The following is a 14894-nucleotide window of genomic DNA, read 5'->3' as shown; positions in this document are numbered from 1 at the left end:
AGTACTTTAGAGAGGTCCCTAACAGCAGGTTTTCCCATCGCAATACATCTTTTAATTTCCTGGCTACTGGTGCCAAGAGTGTTGACTGTGGAGCCAAGCAAACTAAAGCTGTGAACAATCTTAATCTCTTCACCATTCATCCTGATGCTGACAATTGGCCCAGTGGTGAGAATCTTGGTCTTTTTGACATTGAGCCCCAATCCACATTGAAGGCTACAATCCTTGACCCTCTACAGCAAGCGCTTCAGGTCCCCCTCAGTTTAAGCAAGCAGGATTGTGTCATCTGCATAACGCAGATTATTGATAGATCTTCCACCAATCCTGACACCACATTTCTCCTAATAAAGCCCAGCCTCCTGGATAATCTGTTCTGAATACAGGTTGAAAAGGTATGGAGACAGGATATATCCCTTGTGTATGCCCTTTGCAATTTTGAACCATGCAGTGTTTCCTTGCTCTATTTTAACGACTGCCTCTTGGTCCAATTATAGGTTTCACATTAGCACGATCAAGAGTTCTGGGATTCCCATTCTTCTCAGAGTCAGCCACAGTTTGTTATGATCCACACAGTCAAACGCCTTTGCATAGCCAATGAAACACAGATAGACATTCCTTTGGTATGGGAAGACTACATAATTTAAAATCAAGAAAGGTGTGCATCAGGATAATATTCATTCTCTATACCAAATTAGTCTGTATGCTGAACAAATAATTGAGAAGCTAGATTATGAAGAAGAAGATGACATCAGTATTGGAGGAAGACACAACAACTGCATTATGCAGATGAGGCAATTTTGCTTTCAGAAAAAGTAAGAGAACTTAGAACACATGCACAAAAGATCAAAGACTACAGTTTTCAATATGGATTACAACTCAGCATAAAAAAAAAATCCTAACCATGGGAACAGTAAGTAACATAATACATGGAGAAAAGATTGAAGTTGTCAGTTACTTCATTTTACTTGTATTCTCAATCAACACCCATGAAGTCAAAAGGCGTGTTGCTTTTGAGAAATCTGTTGTCAAAGACCTCTCCAAAGTGCTAAAGAGTAATGATGTTAATTTTAAGACTAAGGTGTGCCTAATCTAAGCCATGGTGTTTTCCGTTGCTTCCTAAGCAGCAGAAAGTTGGACAGTGAATAAGAATTGATGTCTTTGGATTATGGTGTTGGAGAACCATAACCTATCCCATGGACTGCCAGAACAACAAACAAGTCTGTCTTGGTTGAAGTGTTAACTAGAGTGCGCCTTAGAAGCAAGGATGGTGAAACTTCATCTCACGTACTTGGGGCAAGTTTTACGAGGGACCAGTCCTTGGTAAAAACCATCATGCTGGGAAAGGTGGAAGGTCAGAAAAAGAGGGGAAGATCTTCAACAAGATGTATTGGCACTGATTTTAACGGTGGACTCAAGCATTTTAGAGATCCTGATCATGGCCCAGGACAGGGAAAAGTTCAGATCTGTTGTTCATAGGGTCGCTGTAAGCCCTAGTCTACTTGGGAGGACCTAAGAATACCACCATCAGTGGTAACTGAAAACTTTTAACGAACTATAGCACCACTAAGATGTTATAGACATGCTAGCATATGTAGAATTTTTTTTGTGTGTAAACATAGATAGTCATTGGAGCATTATTTATAGATGTGTTACACATTCATCAGCAGGCACTATTCAGATTACTGAATTATACAGTCAGTAATGGATCGGTGGGGTCAAGATTGGTGGATTTATCAACAGTCTGCATTATGCAGATGACACAATCCTGCTTGCTGAAACTGAAGAGGACCTGAAGCACCTGCTGCAGAGGGTCAAGGACTGCAGCCTCCAATATGGATTGAGGCTCAATGTCAAGAAGACAAAGATTCTCACCACTGGACCAATTGGCTGCATTAGGATAGATGGTGAAGAGATTGAGATTGTCCACAGCTTTAGTTTGCTTGGCTCCACAGTCAACACTCTTGGCATCAGTAGCCAGGAAATCAAAAGGCACATTGCCATGGGAAAGTCTGCTGTTAGGGACCTTTCCAAAGTACTGAAGAGTAATGATGTCTCTCTGGAGACTGAGGTGCGTCTGATACAGGCCATGGTCTTCGCAATCACTTGTTATGCATCAGAGAGTTGGACAATGACCAAGGAGGATAAAAGAAGAATTGATGCCTTTGAGCTGTGGTGCTGGAGAAGAGTATTGAGAATACCATAGACTGCTAGGAAAACAAACAGATTGATCCTGGAAAGGGTTAAACCAGGTGGCTCCTTGGAGGCAAGGATTCTGAGGCTCCTTCTAACATACTTTGGACATCTTGTGAGGAGAGACAGGTCCTTGGAAAAGGACATCATGCTTGGGAGGGTGGAGGGACGGCGTAGGAGGGGAAGGCCCTCTATGAGGTGGATTGATTCAGTGACTGGGATAATCGGGATGGGAATGTCAGAGACAGTGAGATTGGCACAGGACAAAGCAGAGTTTAGGGCTGTTGTACATAGGGTCACTAAGAGTCGCAAGCGACTCGACAGCACATAATAACAACAACAACAATGGATTAGTAGGAATTGTTCAAACGACTGAATTACACATTACACAGCTGCTAGCAGGTTTTACACAATCTTGTTACCATATTTCGACAGCTTTCTAAGTGACAAAAAAAGTAAGGTATTAGATCTAGTTAATAATTGGCAGTAGGAAACAACTTACTGAATTGAACCATGTTTAGAAACATCAGAAGCTGAGAAGAGTGGTGGTGTTCAAGGTTGAGTTTGGAGGGATGGAAGCTAGGCATAGAAAACTTAATTTTCATGTATACCCTTTTATACCTTTTGAATTTTGTACTGAATGTATGTACTACTTATTTAAGAAATGGAACCTCCAGTGACTTCCTGTCACACTTAGATACAAACCTAATTTTTTCCCCAAGACCTTCTGAGCCTACATCATTTGACATCTGCCCGTCTCTAGATTTATTATTCTCCCACTGCTGTTGATGGACTTAAAGGGTGCTGAACTCTTTAGCTTTTTCAGTTTTCCACTACATTTCCCTTGCCTTCTGCTTGATGTTTTTATGCCTTGCTTGCTCTTTTGAATTAATTCAGAATATCTCTCCTCAAATATTTACTCCTAAATTACCCCACCTACTGCGATCACTCTCCATTCCCTTGCTGCTTTGTTTTTCTATCACTCCCTATTCATTATATGTTTGTTTTACTTGTTTATTTTCTGTGTGTCCCTCTAGAATTTAAATTACATAAGGACAGGTTTTTGTCTTGTTTTCTGCTCTATCTCCAGCACTAAAAAATGCCTGGCATATAGTAAATAGTCATGAAATATTTATCAAATGAATAAATATGTTTTAAATACATTCCTCAACTATTGTTGCTTATCTTTTATTCTTTATAAGTAAAGAATTTTGTCCCCAGCATTTTCAATTTTGAGGTAGTCAAATATACCAGTGTTTTCAACCTTGGTTTTATCTTCTGTGTTTTATTTAAAAATACTTTCTTTTGTGTTTTGGTCATTTGAAAGGTCTCCAGTTATTTTTATGGGTGTTTTTGGTGTTTTATTTTTTTATATTAAAGTCTTTAATCAACATGGAATGATGTATTATTTTATTATAGTCTGAGGTTGGGTTGGACTTTGGGGGAAGGAAAAAAAATCTGTTTTCATAGCCAATAATGATTATTTTCTTTGTTTTGATCTTACTATAGGCAGAGTATTTTTAAGAAGCATTAGAAGGAACTGATAAGGATTAGGACAATGAGTAATTAGAACAGTTCTTTCAAGGTCACTTCTTTACAACAGCTACCTTTTCAGAGGTATTCTATTTCTCAGCAAGTATATCCCTATGTCTTCTCTGCAGTCTTACTATGTACCACCTTTCAATTGATAGCAGTTAGTCAGTGATGCGGTACTAAAACAAATCTCTTTGGTTTCTGAATTTGTTTTTAACTAGAGAATTACACAGACAGATGCCATGAAACTCCTGTCTTCTCAATCTTCCCAACCTTCCAGGCTCTTAAAGAACAAAGGAATATTGTGTAAGCCTGTCACACAGACCAAGGCCACTTCTTGCAAACCACATATGCAACATAAGGAATGCCAGACAGGTATGTGTTCTTGTGCTTTCTAATCATAGGAATTTGCTTTCTCTGTGTGTGTCTAAAGAAAGGAGAAGTAATTGTCAATTTCTTGAATTGACATAATTCTGTGATCACATAACTTTTGAGCAATTAATTTTTTTATAATTACTGTTACTAACTACAATAATTACTAAATTGAGTTCACATACACGTAAAGCATTATGTATAGAGCGGGCCAACATTTTTTATGTGTTGGCACTGTTTTCAAATTAATAGGCAAGATAATTTCTAAGATAAAAACTTTGCTAAAAGCATTACTGTTTTAATCTCATTTCTCTTTTTAAAAGAGATATGGATAGAGTTGTTACAGTATAAATAATATCCTCTGGTGATCAGGAAAATTGCTTGACGTTAAACTTTTTAAAAGATTGTAAACTACTTGCTTAGGTCCTGTTAACTACTTTTAATCACAATGCTCTTATTTATTGGTTTTTGTTGTTGTTATGTGCTATTGAGTCTTCTGCAACTTATAGCAACCTAAACCCTGCTCTATCCTATGCCAGTCTTATTGTCTCTGACACACATATCCCCATTACCCCAGTGACTGAATCAGTCCATCTCGTTGGGGGTCTTCCTCTCCTGCACTGTCCATCCACCCTCTCTAGCATGACATTCTTCTCCAAGGAGTGATCCCTCCTTGCAGCATGTCCAAAGTATGTCAGATGAAGCTTGAGAATCCTTGCCTCCAAGTTGCTTTAATAGCCTTCTTTTCCTCAAACATCTTTTGATTTTTATTTTCAATAATAATTTTACTTCATAAAGTATACTTGTGAATTTTTATGTAGGGAGACTCTCTTTTGGTGCAGCTTCTGACCACTAGGCCATCAGAGCTCTTTGAGAAGAATCAAGGAGAAGCATATTTTTCTTCTTCGGTAGATCTGATTATATTCTTGTTAAAATGATATTCTGTGTGTATACATGAATTTGTATTTCATAGTCACATACTGCATAGTGCTGACATAATGGGCACATGACATATACATTTGTAGTTTGTGATCTCAGTCCCTGTAAAACCTTTTATATTAATATAATAAAAATATGAGGTATACACAGTAATATGTGAAGTACATATTGTGATAGTAAGTAGATGATATTTTGAAACATGTATGAAGACATTATTACTATGTATATGGAGGTGCTTCTTTAAGCATGGAAAGGCACACTCTAATATATACTAAGACATTTAACTAATTTGCTTACATATGAACTGTACTTAACAGTTGGAACTTAAAACAGATTCCGCTTAAAGACTGATTTAGGAACAGAATTTGTTTGTAATCTGGGAACTGCTTGTATATAATATGGTTTTCACACAAGATCCTAGTCATTTAAGCAATGTCTTATTTCACAGGACATGGCATGGACATTAAGTACATTTGGAGAGTAGTAAAGGATCTTAAATGTGTGGGGGGTACTTACATATATTTTTTTCTTTTAAATTTAAATTTGTTATTAATTTCAGTGAAAATTTATAGAGGCTTTGGATTTCCATTCATTCATTGTTGTAGATTTGTCCCCTCCCAAGGCTCCCCCCCACCCCTGAACACTATCCTCTTGGAAAAGTAAAAGATTCTTTCATTGTTTTACAGACCCTCCCCCAGGTCCACTCCACCATGTAGCCATCGCTCTAGACTCCAGTCATGACAGAAATACCTAATCACGTATCTCTTTTAAACAGTTTTCTCCCTCCTCTGTTTCAGTGCAGTATACATTATTGAACCCATCTTACTCAGTGTCTCCCTAACCCCGAGGTCAGTCTCATTCTACAACAGTGGCATCGTGTAATATTTGTTCTTTTGTGACTGGGATATTTTACTCAGCATAATGTTCTCCAGAGTCAACCATTTTGAATAATATTGCATGAGTTCCTTGTTTTTTAATGCAGCATAGTATTCCATTGTGCGAATATACCACAGCTTCTCTATCCATTCGCTTGTTGATGGGCACCTAGGTTGTTTCCAACTCCTTGCTAATGTGAACAAAGCTGCAATAAACATGGGTGTGCATATTTACATATATTTTTTTAATTTCTAAAATAAATATGTGGTTATTTTCTGTGTATTGTTAGTAGACTACATCTTATTGATAGCTTGTAAATAATATTTCACATTTGTATAAATTTAAATATGCATTAACATTCTTCATGAACATTTGTTGTTGTTGTATACTTTCAAGGGCTATAAATCGCATGCCCATCCTCCTGCAGAGCAGCTGGTGGATTTGAATCATGTGCATTTGAGATTGCAGTGCAGCTTCTTACCACTACAGACTCAAACATATTGGCCATCCACTTCTGAAATAGCACACCTTTGAAAACCCTATGTACAACAGAACACACTTAAACTAGCAGATAGGGCAACAGATGTGGACAGGATAGGGCAGAGGTTAGGGCTGTTGTCTATAGGGTCGCTATGAGTTGCAGGCAACTCTGACACATCACAACAACAACAATTTAAATGGTTAAGGGCTCAACTACTAGTGTCTCAGAAAACACATCTGCCTCTTGTCTTTTGAAAAGGTATAGCCTTGAAAACCCTATGGAGCAGTTGAACTCTGCACACATGCAATAAGAACAACAAAAATATTGGGACATTTAGATTACTTCCAGTTTTTAGTATTATAAACAGTGTTTCATTAAGACATGTAAATGGATCTTTGTGCACTCATCTAGGCTAAATCATAAGCATATAAAGTACTGAATCAAAAGCTATTCTAGATTTTTTAAGGGTTTTAATATATGTTGTTAATAAATTGCTCTTAGAAAAGTTAAATCAATTTATGCTCAAAGTGTTCAGGAGAGGTCATGTCTCTGTCCATTCCCTGGCATGAAGTACTAACATTTTTCTCCAACATTGAAAATTTAGTAGAGTGGCAAAAAAGTACAATGACAGCAGTATAACAAATGGTAATATTTTGTAAAATGTTTTCTCCCTTTTCTTGTACTTCTTGAAATTAAGTTAATTTATTCTTAAATTTTATGCATTCAGGGCTAAATCTAGTAACCTATTGTATACATGAGATTACTTGTACATTTTTCATAGCCTACAAATTTATTTGCAGTGAGTGACCAAACTTGGGCAATGCAGAAATTAACTTCTTAATGGCAATTGGAGGTATTATACTTTGTTTTTAATCAGTCTGTTCATTTGATAAATGTTAATAGTGATGAGACAGTTTTTTAATGTATGAAGAAAGTCATAAAGAACACTGCTTCTTATATGTGAGAGTAACAGCCATTTACATATTTCATTCAGGTTTACCTGTGCCTATTGAGAAAAATGATGCAGAACTTGATTCTCCACCTGCAAAGAAAAAGAGAATAGGCTTTTTCCAGACTTACGATGCAGAATATTTAAAAGTTGGCTTTATCATCAGCCCAGGGTCAAAAGAAAATTCACCAAGGCCACAGGGTGTCATTTGTGGGGAAATTTTATCCAGTGAACACATGAAGCCAGCAAATCTCTCTCATCATTTAAAGATAAAACATTCCGAATTAGAAAACAAACCAGTGGATTTTTTTGAACAAAAATCTCTTGAAATGGAATGTCAAAACAGTTGCTTAAAAAAATGTCTACTAGTTGAAAAGTCACTTGTGAAAGCATCTTATTTAATTGCTTTCCAAATTGCTACCAGCAAGAAGCCATTTTCCACTGCTGAAGAATTAATTAAACCCTACTTGGTGGAAATGTGTTCAGAAGTTTTGGGTTCAAGTGCTGGAGACAAAATGAAAACCATCCCACTTTCTGATAATACGATTGGACACAGGATTGAAGAGCTGGCTGCAGATGTGGAAGATCAGCTGGTTCAGAAAGTCAGAGAGTCAAAGTGGTTTGCCCTGCAGATAGATGAGATATCAGAAATTTCAACTATCACCCTTCTTTTGTGTTATATTCGTTTCATTGATTATGATTGTCATGATATAAAAGAAGAATTACTGTGTTGCATTGAAATGCCTTCTCAAGTAACTGGTTTTGAAATATTTGAACTAATAAATAAATACATTGATAGTAAATCACTGAATTGGAAACACTGTGTTGGTCTCTGTACAGATGGGGCTGCAAGCATGACTGGCAGGTGTTCTGGTTTAAGGGCAAAAATTCAAGAAGTTGCTATGAATACAGTGGCATTTACACGTTGTTTTATTCACCGTGAACATATAGCAGCAGAAAAGTTGTCTCCATACCTACATGAAATTCTTTTGCAGTCAGCGCAAATTGTAAGTTTTATCAAGACCAATGCATTAAATTCACGTTTGTTAACAATTTTGTGTGAAGAGATGGGGTGTGATCATGTGAACCTACCACTTCATGCTGAAGTACGATGGATATCAAGAGGGAGAACTTTAAGAAGATTATTTGAATTACGGTATGAAATTGGAATGTTTTTAAGTCAAAAACACTCGGATTTGGCAAAGTGTTTCCATGATGAGGAGTGGGTTGCAAAGCTGGCCTATTTATCTGATATATTTTCACTTATAAATGAGTTAAATTCAAGTCTCCAAGGCACTATGACTACACTCTTCAGTTTGTATTATAAAATGGATTTATTTAAGAAAAAGTTGAAAATGTGGTTGAGGCGCACACAGGAGAACGATTATGATATGTTCCCTTCTTTTTCTGAATTCTCAATATCATCAGATTTAAATACGAGAAATATCACAAGCATTATTTTTCAACACTTGGAAGGACTTTCTCAAATGTTCGATGACTGTTACTTACCAGAAGGCAACTTGTGTTCAGGAAACTTATGGATAACCAACCCCTTTATGAATCACCAAAGTAGTAATCTCACTGACTTTGAAGAAGAAAAGTTAACACAATTATCTTCAGATTTAGAATTAAAATCAGTATTTAAATCAATGCCTGTAACTCAGTTTTGGATAAATGCTAAGACAAGTTATCCAGAACTCCATGAAAAGGCAATGAAGTTTTTATTACCTTTCTCAACTATTTATCTATGTGATGCTACATTTTCAGCTTTGACTGAGTTAAAACAAAGAGATTTGCTGGTTTCTGGTCCAGCCCTAAGACTTGCAGTCACATCTTTAATACCAAGGATAGAAAAGTTAATGAAGGAAAAAGAATAGCAATGTATATATTATCATTAAAGTCTTTAATTTTGTGTCAAATTTTGTATATATATCCTAAAATATAATTTCCTATTGTGGATTTATGTATCCAGTGATTAAATGTTTTAATTTTTCTTTTTGTTGAAAAATTTATTATGTGTTTATACATAATAGACTAGGTAGAGAATGTAGCTTTTTTATCAATTGATTGAGTGGTTTGGATTAGTCACAAAAGGCCTACATTTATGCAGTAGCATAGCCTGGTTGCTAACATAGTTTGGGCTTTAGAGCCCTTGGGACATTCATTGTTTACCCAGGGGAATCTGAGGGCTCCTTTTGGGGTCCCTGTACCCTATTAAACTAGGGCATGACAGTTGTTTTCATAAAGAGCTAGACAGTAAATACTTGAAGCTTTGCAAGCCATCCTGTTGCAGCTACTTCGCTTTGTGCTTGAAATGCAAAAGTAGCCATAGACAGGATGAACACAAATGTGGCTATGTTAATTTATAAACTCTAAAATATGAATATTGTATAATTTATATATCATGAAATCTAATTTCCTTCATCATTAAAAAAATGTGGGGGGAAAAAATCACTAATCACTAGTTGTCTGGGGAAGGGGGATGAGCAATAAAAACCAGGTAGCTGACTCAATTTAGCCTATAGTTTGCCCCTGCTAGCTGTAGACAAATTCCCCACTACGAGAGATGGCAGGGGGGCAATAAATGTCTCACTTTCCATGACTGCAAGTATATGGATATTTGAAACACCTTTCACATTTTAATTTCAGCCAAGAGAAAGGAAAACAAAAAGTTAATTCAGGCAGAGATAGGAAAGAACAACTAATTTTATGTTGTTATGTGCTGTCAACGAGTCACTAGTGACTCATAGCGACCCTGTGTACAAAAGCTCTGAACCCTGTTCTATCTTGAGCCAATTTCATTGTCTCTAACACACCTACCTCCGTTACCCCAGTCACTGTGTCAATCCATACTGTCCAGGGTCTTACTCTTGTGCTGTCCTCATACCCTTTCAAGCATGATGCCCTTCTTCAAGAACTGGTCCCTCCTGTCACCATGCCCAAAGTATGTCAGACGGAGCTTTAAAATCCTTGCCTCCAAGGAGCAGCGTGGCTTCACCCTCTCCAGGACAGACCTGTTTGTTCTCTTAGCAGTCCTTGGTATATTCAGTACTGTTGTCTGGCACCACAACTCAAAGGCATCGATTCTTCTATTATCCTTAGTCATTATCCAGCTCTCTGAAGCATAGCAAATAATTATGAAGACCATGGCCTGGATCAGGCACATGGTAGTTGCTATACTGACATTGCTGACATCAGTACTCTGGAGAGGTCCCTGACAAATTTTCTCAATGTAATTTGTCTTTTGATTTTTTGGTGGCTGGTGTCAAGAGTTTCTAATTATTTATTTGCAAAGGCAATCTGGGGTCTAGTAGTAAGGAGTTAAACTGCCAACCCCAAAATACAGGGTTTGAATTCACTAATGGCCCTGTGAGAGAAAAAGCTGTGCAATCAATTCCAATGCGATTTACAGACTCTTGAAAACTCTACTGAGGGTCAGCTATGAGCCAGTTCCCACTTGATGGCATGTACTAACAGAGTTAGAACCGACTCATACTTTACACTGTAGTCCATTTTCAGAGGCAATAAATGGCACCAGGAGTTGCTATTTCAGCACTGCCTGCATGGCAGCTGGTGGATTTGAACCATGTGCCTTTGGCTTGGCAGCGCAGCTCTTGATAGAGTAGGCCATCCGTGCTCCCATAATGTGCTAGACTTGTTCAAAATTGTCTCAGGAGGTACGATGATGCGGGGTGCCCATTTACAGATGCAAATACCATGCCAAGGTCCCACAGTAGGCGCGGGACAGGTAGGAACAAGACCTAAGATCTTTCATACTAGGAGCTCTTAAGTGAGGTAGATCCAGAGGTCAGTGTTTGACACCTCTTGTCGACTGTTCAAAACTGTAAAGTGAACTGTAGATTATTAGTTAGGAGCCAGTGGATCTCAGTGTCCTCATCTGTAAAATGGGGACTATCCGTGCAGATGCATCAGCACCCAGCCTCAGATCACAAAGAGGCTGATGACACCCCGAGCCAGCCATAAAAACGCAGGCTACCGGCTCGGGTTTCCCGGCCGCCCGCGGAGGGAGGAAATGACCCGGCTCCAGGGGGCGGGTTTTCGGCGGAGCCAACCTTCGGCGCGGCGAGCACCGCGCTCCCTGGAGGGCGCGCGCGGCCATGGCCTGCTTACTCGCCGCTCTGCGCGTCTTTCTCGGCGGCTTCTTCGTGCTCACGGGGGCGGCCAAGCTCTCGGAGCAGATCTCCGCTCCCGTGTCGCAGCAGATGGTGAGCAGTGAGGTGTGGGCGGGGACCTCGGCCGTTACTTGGGTTGCCCGCCCCTGCGCCCTGCAGACTCGACTTCCTTTGGATGAACGGGTTGAGGGGGACGAACCAGACATCAGCTACGGCATGGGCACCTTTGGGGAGTTTCTCCAACTTATGTGGATCTTCCTAAACAGAAACTCCCCATGCCTCATTTTAGCATTGTGTTTAGCATTGGTTGCCCGAGGCAAACTTCGTGCTAGAATGCTCCAGAACTCTGAGAGGAAGAAAAAGAAGGGAATGAATGGAAGAGTGACCAAGTTCCATACCAGCTCCTTCCTCTCCGCTCCCCAAGCCAGACCCTCTTTATTGTTCTCTTGAGTACTTGGGAGACTGGTAAGGCGAGCTTGTTAACCCAATTTTGTTACTAACGAGGCGTGTAACTACTAGTTAGGAGATAGAATTCAAACTAGACGAGGCCTGCCAGCACGTTTTTTTTTCCTTCCTCCAGTCTGGTTCTATACCTATTGGAAAGCCTTTGCGTCCCGTCAGTTAATGCCTTGGCACTTCCCCAAAACCATACTTACCCTCCTTCCTCTCCCAGACCCTCCCCTTCCTGCCGGAGGATGGCATAGGGAAGTCTATCGGTATTCCTGAACTTAGAGTAGCTTCTTTGTCAGCGTTGAGCAGACAGGGGGGAGGGGGTAGTAGCCACCTAAAGAATAAGGTAAAGTTATCAGTTGAGTTAGAGCCTGACTCAGCAGGAAGAGGCACTGTGAGCCCCCTCAACACCCTTTCTGGTTGTTACAGTGAGAAAGAGAACCCAGCATAGAAGAGTTGGGTGGAATTTAATCAGCAACAGTCTGCCCCACCAGCCTCTCCCTCCCCCAAATATCCCCTGCAAAGAAGCTGAAAGAGAAACTAGGCTGGCACAAAGATAGAAGCTGTGTGGTTCCCAAGGTCTTGGCACTAGATGGGAAGACTTGTAACCTGGTGGCAGAGCTTTTTGCGCTGCTAACCAAAAGGCCTGTCCTACCAACCATTTGAGACCAACCCAGCTGCTCCCAGAGAAGAAAATGGGCAATTTCCTCCCATTAAGATTTACAGTCTTGGAAACTTAATGAAGGGTTACTCTGAGTTGAAATTGACTCAGTGGCAGTAAAAATTCATCCAGCCCTGCACCACCACTTGGCTGTTCTCAGTTGACGCATACAGCCTGCTTCCAGATTCAAAAGCTCAGTCCCACATAGAGATCCTCTTCTCCCCAGGTTGACCTCAGCCCTCAACCAGACCTGACTATCTCCTTTCCAGGAGGCAAGGTGAGGGCACAGGTCCAAAATGCACCACAGAGCACCCAGAATTCTTGATGAGTATGGCTGATGGGCATTCCCTGCTACTCCTAGAAAGCCTTGTTCGTGCAGTTTGCTGAGGTGTTCCCGTTGAAGGTGGTCGGCTACCAGCCAGATCCCATGAGCTACCAACTGACTGTGGGCTGGTTGGAACTGCTGTCTGGGTTGCTGCTCATCCTGGGCTCACCAATTCTACAAGAGATCAGTAACTTTCTTTTGACGCTGCTCATGATTGGTAAGAAGAGCCTGCTGGACTGAGGGAATGGGAATTTATAGGGGAGGATGATAGAGCGAAATATTCATTCTTTCTTACTGCTTTAGCTTGCCTTTCTTGAGATCAGAAATATTTCCTGTTGCTATGTGCCATCAACACATAGTCACTGCGAACAATAGCTCTGAATCCTGTCCTATCCTAAGCCATCCTCATAATTTTGGACATACTTGAGCCTGTTGCTGCAGTCACTGTGTCAATACATCTGGTTAGAGATCTTCCTCTCTTTTGCTGACCCTCCACCTTTCCAGGCATGATATCCCTCTCTAAGGAATAGCCTTTCCTAACAGCATGCCCAGATTATGTGAGACAGAGCTTTGTCATCTTTGCCTGCAAGGAGCACCCTGGCTATGCTTTCTCCACTTCCTCCTTCCTACTCAACATAACTGTAATAGTCTTAAGGCTAGAACAGGTGCTTTTTAAGCTCATTACCTGTTAACACCAATCTATGTCAAATACTGGTTCTACCTTAATTATGTTGACTGTATAGCCCACTAAGGATATAGTGAAATCTCAGGGCCTCCAAACCCACCTCTTCACCAGCCAGCTCCTGGAATGAGGGGATGGCGTAACAGCTGCCATTTGACGTACATGTTTGGCAGGTGGGGGCAGAGAGCAGGGAAGCTGGGACCCTAAGCAGGAAGGCAGAGAATTTCCTTAGGACAGGCAGTCCTAGAAGGCCCCCTTCATAGATGTTCTGCCCTTAGGAATTGCTGATTGACAAAGACAGGTACAGCTTAAAATGCCAGATAGCTTTAGGTTCTTCTATTGTATCTATTGTAGCCTATGGCCTTGTGTTACCATAGCTGCCATCTCCTCCTCCAGGCCTTTTTTCCCCCTCCCTCTGGAGTGTCCCTCCACAGTCAGTCCGTAGGCTGTCTCCTCTGCAGTAAATATAAGATTAAGACAGGAGAAGGATCAGAGAGAATTTGTTCTCAAACCTCTCCACCTCAACTTCTGCATTATTGGCTGGATTGCTTCTCTCCTGCCCTCTGAGTGAGGCTGCATTAGTTCAGAAGACTTCTAATTCTTTGTCCTGTTCTGTCTGCGAGGCTGCAGTGATGAGGGTAGCTGGTTATGGGTGTGCTTAGTGGGAGGGGGTTGGGCTGACATGGCTCAATTTGGGCTGCAGAAACAAGAACTCCTGGATCTCCTGCATGCTTCTAGGGAGACTCAGAGATTTCACTTTCCCTTCCAGGAGCTATCTTCACGTTACTGGCACTAAACGAGTCACTGAGCACTTACATCCCAGCCGTCATCTGCTTGAGCCTCCTGATACTACTGGATACCTGTCGTTTCTCATTCCAAACCAAGGAGAATCCAGACCCACAAGGAAGAGGTCTCCAAGTGCATTCAAGGAATCCTAGAAGGAAAAGAACTCTACCTCTAAGCACGACACAGTTGCTTCAGCAGGAACATAGTGGAAAACACCCTGTCCTTGGAACGCCCCGGGCCACCCATTGCTAACAAACGTCTTTCTATGCGGCCTAGCTTTTTCAATAACTTGGTACTGTTCTTTCAGGAGTACATGTTGCATATGTTAGCATTTATCATGTCATATGAAAATAGAAAATGACCAAAAATTTTAAATTACACAAGATTCAAATGCCCCATCTTGCCAGATAACCACTTTTAATTTGTTGCTGTCACTAGTTTTTTTCTGTGCCCTGATAGAGGGTGTGTATATGTGTATGAAGGTTAGATAACATATACTATTTTTATTATATACTTTAAA

At 40.3% G+C, this 14894-nt stretch overlaps 2 protein-coding genes across 2 annotated transcripts in view; both read left to right on the top strand.

The window, feature by feature from the left end:
- ZMYM6 (zinc finger, MYM-type 6) overlaps positions 1-9214 on the top strand; it is a 63478-nt gene extending 54264 nt beyond the window's left edge. Inside the window, exons 14-15 of the mRNA XM_006886430.1 lie at positions 3942-4095; positions 7383-9214. Coding sequence (XP_006886492.1) covers positions 3942-4095; positions 7383-9214 — 1986 coding nt within the window. The remainder of the gene's footprint in view (positions 1-3941; positions 4096-7382) is intronic.
- Positions 9215-11455: 2241 nt separating this feature from the next.
- ZMYM6NB (ZMYM6 neighbor) lies at positions 11456-14526 on the top strand. Its single transcript, XM_006886429.1, is given in 4 exon segments — positions 11456-11563; positions 12943-13123; positions 14358-14474; positions 14477-14526. Coding segments are annotated over 4 exon segments (456 nt in total).
- The last annotated feature ends 368 nt before the right edge of the window (positions 14527-14894 follow it).

The sequence above is a fragment of the Elephantulus edwardii genome, unplaced genomic scaffold, assembly GCF_000299155.1.
Source record: "Elephantulus edwardii isolate Elephantulus edwardi_28Jun2011 unplaced genomic scaffold, EleEdw1.0 scaffold00049, whole genome shotgun sequence".
Classification (NCBI taxonomy): domain Eukaryota; kingdom Metazoa; phylum Chordata; class Mammalia; order Macroscelidea; family Macroscelididae; genus Elephantulus; species Elephantulus edwardii.
The sequence above is the reverse complement of the archived record's forward strand: the minus strand, read 5'-3'. Positions and strand labels throughout refer to the sequence as shown.